Below are 6,247 nucleotides of genomic sequence, written 5' to 3'. Positions count from 1 at the left end.
AATGCAGTTGTTGATGTCAAGATTAAGAACAATCTCTTTTTAAGCTCCCCTCTCTACTTAAATCTACTGTTATGAGGAATAACAGGGCTGCAGAAATGTAATGATAGACTGCATTGCACATATGTATTTGTAGTAGTGGTAAGCAGTCAGGGACAGGAAGGCCTCTGCAAGGCATGAATACTATCTGAAGCACTGACCTACATTTAAAACATTTTTATATCTGTTCCATGGAATTGTATTTATCTTTTCCCAATGGTATTTCTTCTGGCTGCACTGTTTACACACTCATATTATTTATAACCCCCCAAAGGTTTAGGAGATCGTTGGGTTAAAATAAAAAGGCTTTCTACAGGTGTTGAAGATACCAACGAAGTCAACATAGAAGTGCAACCTTTGGGACGCCGGTGTGAACCGAGCAATGACGCACCAGCTTGGAAAGTGCGACAATAAGTGAGTCTGTTTATACATTTCTGACATAGCAGACACCATATAATAAGAACACCTAGTTCTGATTACGAAATAAATGCTACCCATAGAAAATTGAAACTCAATTAATGAGTCCAGAATCATGCATATGTCACTAAAATGTCAAATCTCAAATTGTCTGCCCAGCGTCTTTAGCAGTTCAACTGCACAAGTTGAGATAGACTTGGATGTTTTCATATCTGTCATGTTTCGTCCTTCCGGGTAACGTTCACACGCATGTTTCTGTCATGTGGGGAACTGGCGTCCATATATCAAACGACATAAACGCAAATACACGATGCAAAACGCCAACACATGTTCTCCAGAACACTTAGTCCGCCTTCCACTCTTTACTGTCCGGCCCACCTGATTCAGGAAGAGCTCGCAATCCAGTCAACATCCTTCCTAATTGCAAACATCCCTGACCAACCAAGAACATCAACTCCAAAAAGAATTTGTCGAGAGCACGCACATGCCTCTGCTTCTCTTTATTTTCTTGTGTTTCACACAGGAGTCATTTTTTTTTTTAATCTTATCCGGACACACTTGCAAACAATTGCAGCAGCAGACTAATCTGCATAATCCTGTGCACATCCCTGAAATCACACACGATCAATAGTACAAGGGTCCAACGAGGGGGGGAATCGTCACCTGACGATAGTATGACGACATCCTATTTACAGCGAGGGGGAAAAAAATTGAAACCAATGAAGGTTTTTACGCTACGACACGGCTTATGTAGCTTTACTACTTTGTGTTCTTTTAACAGCGAGCGTGCGGATTAATGTGCTTAATTCACTGTCCTCCCAGAGCGGGTTATGGGCAGTATTTAAACACATATAACCCAGATGAGTCCAAATGTGGGGCAGGATGTCGTGTGGGGAAACATGCACTTATCCTAAGACGACCAGCATTGTGTGCATCACTGGTTTGGCGTCTCTTCAGTCTGAATGCATTGTTGCTCTCGTGCTACTGTCTTATTATAGAGGTAAAAATGGATGACATTTAAATAAAAATTCTTGGGTTTTGTCCATTTTTAAAGTATGCTTCATGTGTTTTTAAAGGTAAAAAAAAATGGCAGGCTACATTACAAGTGTATACTGGTTACTGGGAAGAATGCCAGATCTAATCATTTTTATGGGTTCTGCATCCTGTTGGGAAGAGAAAAGAATGGAGATGTGGCTGTCAAATTCACTCACAAAATACACCAAATAAGGATTGTCAAGCTCTTTGATATAACTTTATACATCTTCATTTCAAAGTTCAATTGTATTAGCTATAAAATACATACCATAAAGATAAATATGAGCGTTTTTCACCACAGCATCATCTGTTGGCGGAGGGGTGGTACTTCTAACGTACAAAAATAAATTCTCCAGTGCAAACACATCAATTCCATAATTACATCACTACTCTACTAAATATAATCTATGTATTACAATATGAATTAATCTGCACCCCCCCCCCCCCCCCACCCCCAATTCCAGAGGGCAGCCATTTTGACACTTGCTGTCAAATCAAAATGACATCACAATTGCTCAGGCCAGGCTCAGGTTATGACCAATCACGGTTTGGTCATGTGACATCCCCAAGATTTTCATTCTAAACATCACCGAAAGTCTCAAGGGACAGAAATATCCAACGAGCTTCGATTAGACTGAAACTCAAAAACAAAACCTCATGTCAAGTCTCATCTTATTTTGAAGTACAGATGTCCCTGCCTGTAGAGTTCACCCTCCCATACTGGACTATTTCTCACTGTGGGGGGACATTCCTCAAAACTCCGCCTTTGGCTTGCAGTAAATCTCCCTGAGAGAGATCTTACACTGGAGCGCTGTGCCAGGTGACATGTTTGTGCAAAGCTTCATCATTGCACCCATTTTGTCTCCCGTGTCATAAAAGGCAAAAGGGGTGGCAAAGAGGAAAAAAAATAGTGTTAATGGGATTATAGAGGGTTGTGCACATTTGGCTCCCTCCCTTCCTGTCTCCTAGAGGAATGCCTGACTTCTGACTACACAGCTCTTTTAAAGCAAATGTAAGCTCGCCCATAAAAGAGCTGTTAAGGTCTTGGCAGCTCGCCTCTTGCCATCTCTGGACATGTGGGCTGATACATGGGAGGAAACTGTGCAGCATTCCAGGCCGTCACAGTTTGCTTTATTGAATTTACATTTCTAAATTCTTAAAACGAGAATTGATATAATACAACAGCCCCCAACAAAAAAAAAATCCCCCAAGTTCTCTTTCCTTGCATTTGCATTGGCTTTTGTCTTCATGCACGGCCACCATGTTGTTTTCCTAGTTTGATTGCCAAGCTAATTGCCCCAATAAAAGCTTTACATTGCAGTTCACAGAGGAGAAAGGACTGCAGACTCATGCAGCTAAGGATGGAGTCCTTCTTTAGTAGGCCTAGCCTGACCTCTTGTGGTTCTAAAACAACAATCACTTTCACTTTTAACCGCCCATTACACTTCCATAAAGATCCACTGGCATCAGTAATTTAATAAACACAAAATGCTGGAGATTAGGTGTTCATTTGGGATGCATTTCTTCAATATTAAAAAAACAGCTTAACTGTTTCCAAATAAAATAAACACGAGTCAAAGGTGAGTGTTATACGACCTTTTAAAAGTGCCTGGTAAAGTGAGGGACATTGCAAACCTCCTAATTTTTTTTTAAAGTGTATAAAAAAAAACAAGTAGTCAAATGACACCAAATAGGGAAGTGACTCAACGCCTCCCTAAAGTTTTCAAAAACAACAAAAAAAACACAAACTACTCTTATCAACAAGCTTCTCTAATCATTTTCATTCCAGTCATGATCTTTTGGATGACTCGTTTTTGTTTCTGTCCTATTTAGCATTCAGCATGTTCTTGATTTAAAAACAATGTATTTGAAATTTCTGTTTGTATCAATTTTTTATGTGTTTGTAGCAATTTTTCCTGATGACTGTTTGTATCAATTTTTTGCTTTCATCACACTTGGATTTAGTACATGTACTAACTAGTTCATCTCAATGTTTTAAATAGTTTTGGGTTCCGCAGAGGAATCACATTTCAAATAAGCGTAACGTCCGGGAAATCTCTGTTATCGGGGAACGTGGACATCAATAAAATTAAAAGCCATACTTGAATGTGAAGTCATAGAAAAACTCCCAGATTTCTCCAGTGTGGGCGTATCTTCTTCAATTTGGCCATTGCGCCATGTGGGATTTCACAAGAAGACATTTTGCACCTCCCTCTTTATGATACTCGACGCTCGCCTTGTCTTTGACCGACACTTCCAGACACGCCGATAACACCCAGAGAAGACAGACCAAGTGTGGTAAGTCAGCGGCCGTGGATGGTTTTCTTCATCTTCTTTTTTTTTTTTTTGTCAAGAAATAATATACTTTTGGATTTGAGTACATTTGGTTACATTTGATATTTAACAGCTAACATCTGGCAGTTTTTATTACCGTTAGAAAACTTTTACAAGAGATAAATGATTTGGCAAATTCATGCTTTTAGATCTTTAACCAGAAGCAGACATAATTACGCAATCATTGTTTTCTTTTTCCCCCCATATATCAAAGTAAGATATTTGTGCTTTGACTCACTGATTTTTATCAAGATAACCAAAAACTCTTGGCTTCCGCTTCACACGTTTTCATTTTTGTTCACAGTTAAAGGACGAGCGGACACGACTGGCGCCACATGCAAGGAACCATGGTAAAACTTCCTTTTTAATGAATTTCTTCACTTTTCGTGTCTCATCTTAAGTTTGCTCTGAAGTGCACTGGTTACGTAATCAGAAATCCGTTGTGAAAATCACACCAATTGTATGTAGCTCAGTGATAAAATGCGATTAGGATTCGTTACAACTCCCTTTCTGTTTGGGCTTTGAAAGGTGAGGATGAATTGAATTCAAATTTTCAACATCTCGAGACTTCTTTCAAAATTTGCTCCATGTGTCGAATATCTGATTGATTGATGTCTTGTCTTCCGTAGATAGAAATGGAAATCCCCACTACTGAAATCCCAGCGAGAGTCACCACTCTGCACTTTACAGCTAGCAATGACTCCAACTTCCTGGACTCGCCTTTTCGTTATCAGCTTTTCCCCGCCGCCTATGGCATCATCTTCATCGTGGGCCTCTTTGCAAACATTTATGTGCTCTTTGTGCTACGCTGCCTTCGGGAAGCTAAAGCCATGGGGGAAATTCGGATATACATGACCAACCTGACCATCGCCGATCTCCTTTTTGTTTGCGCCCTCCCGTTCTGGGTCGGCTATTACAGCCGCCAAGGCACGTGGGTCTACAAAGACTTCCTGTGCCGACTGACCGGCTCGTTATTCTTCATCAACACCTACTGCTCCGTCCTCTTCCTCTGCGCCATCAGCATCAATCGGTACTGGGCGATCACCCGGCCTCTAGACGCGGCCTCGTCAGACCACAGGTGCCGCGGAATCGTTGTTTGTGTGATCATCTGGTTGGCAACCATCTCCATGGCTATTCCATTTCTGGCCAATCCGGGCACCAACCAGGACGGGAACGTCACCCGCTGCTTCGAGGCCTACCATAACGGCGACGACTCATCCAAAAGAGCTGTGGCCGCCACGCATTTCGCAATCATCGGACTGTTTTTTGTCGTTTTTGCACTGGTGGTGGTGTGTAACCTTCTCATCGCCCGAGCTTTGTTTTCCCAAAACGCTCCTCAGTCCGAGCTCAAGTCCGGAACGATTTTATCCAGAAAGTCCACTATGACACTCTCATCCAGAAGGCCCACTGGGGTGAAACGCAGGGCTGTGCAGATGCTCATGGCGGTGGTCGGCGTATTCGTCCTGTGCTTCCTGCCTCATCACATAGTCCAAGGCTTCTGGACCTTGGCGGTGCTGCAGATCCAAAAGGGATGGGGCCACGTGGACTGGGATGGCGAGACCGTGCAGATGCTCAACGACGCGCATCAGATCACATTGCTTCTCATGAGCCTCAACTGCATTCTGGATCCGGTGGTGTACTGTTTTGCCACTCGCAAATTTCGACGGTTCATCATGGCTCACATCAAGACACTGGCCAGGGGCGAGAGCTGCTCCCACACCGTTACCTCACAGATATCTTTAGACAGTCGGCACCAGAGCCAGAGATTTCCCGATGAGCTCAACCAGCCCGATCTCCACTGACTCGAACACACCCAAGCGACGGCTTGGGTTAGGCCAGGAGGTAAGCCAGGAGCTATTTTCTGGACTGCTTGTCCTGGGGCGGGCCGGGATGGGGCGGGCCCATCCCGGCTGACTTTGGGTCAATGGAGGTCTGCAGCCTGGACTTGTCGTTAGTTAATCACAAGGCACATATAGACAGACAACCTTCCACGCTCACATCCACACTGTAACAGAGTGGGAACTGGACCAATTCTGCTTGGACCGAACTCGGACCACTACATCATCGGTGACTCTTCTTCTGTGGCCATGTGAAAACAATTTTGAAATTTGGTAGGTTAAAGAAACAGTCTGATAAGTTAGATGGGGTAAACATTCTTGATTTTGAAGGCCCTGCAGAGATTTGGATGACACGACAGCCCAGAGAGGCTGAAAGCTGATTAGACCACCATCCACATGAACTGCAGGCAGCCAAGAGAGACGCTATCAATTAAAAAGATTAGATTTCTGGGACTGAATTAATTCAGTATAAGATTTGAATTTTGTTTGTAATTGTAGCAGAGAAAGTCCAGCTGCTCCTGACCACAGCAACTGCTTTTTTTTTTAATTTAATTTAGACTGAATTGCGCCAATCTGACTTCCTGCAT

At 42.9% G+C, this 6,247-nt stretch overlaps 2 protein-coding genes across 4 annotated transcripts in view; both read left to right on the top strand.

Annotated features, from left to right (window-relative positions):
* pacrg (PARK2 co-regulated) overlaps window positions 1-6,247 on the top strand; it is a 111,428-nt gene that overhangs the window by 1,486 nt on the left and 103,695 nt on the right. For 2 of the 3 annotated variants that reach the window (XM_085931666.1, XM_085931667.1), the window contains one exon: window positions 353-450. The gene's annotated coding sequence lies outside the window, so the exon portion shown is untranslated. Of the gene's footprint in view, window positions 1-352; window positions 451-1,234; window positions 1,507-6,247 lie in introns of those variants that run through there. The other variant, XR_015068315.1, reaches the window with a different exon arrangement.
* On the top strand, window positions 3,703-6,202 carry ptafr (platelet-activating factor receptor). Its single transcript, XM_085932802.1, has 3 exons — window positions 3,703-3,786; window positions 4,127-4,172; window positions 4,452-6,202. Exons 2-3 carry the CDS (start codon window positions 4,158-4,160, stop codon window positions 5,622-5,624), a joined length of 1,188 nt encoding a protein of 395 aa, XP_085788928.1. The 5' UTR covers window positions 3,703-3,786; window positions 4,127-4,157; the 3' UTR covers window positions 5,625-6,202.

The sequence above is a fragment of the Syngnathus leptorhynchus genome, chromosome 15 (genome assembly GCF_054491065.1).
Source record: "Syngnathus leptorhynchus isolate UIUO chromosome 15, UIUO_Slep, whole genome shotgun sequence".
Taxonomy (NCBI): Eukaryota; Metazoa; Chordata; class Actinopteri; order Syngnathiformes; family Syngnathidae; genus Syngnathus; species Syngnathus leptorhynchus.
The sequence above is the reverse complement of the archived record's forward strand: the minus strand, read 5'-3'. Positions and strand labels throughout refer to the sequence as shown.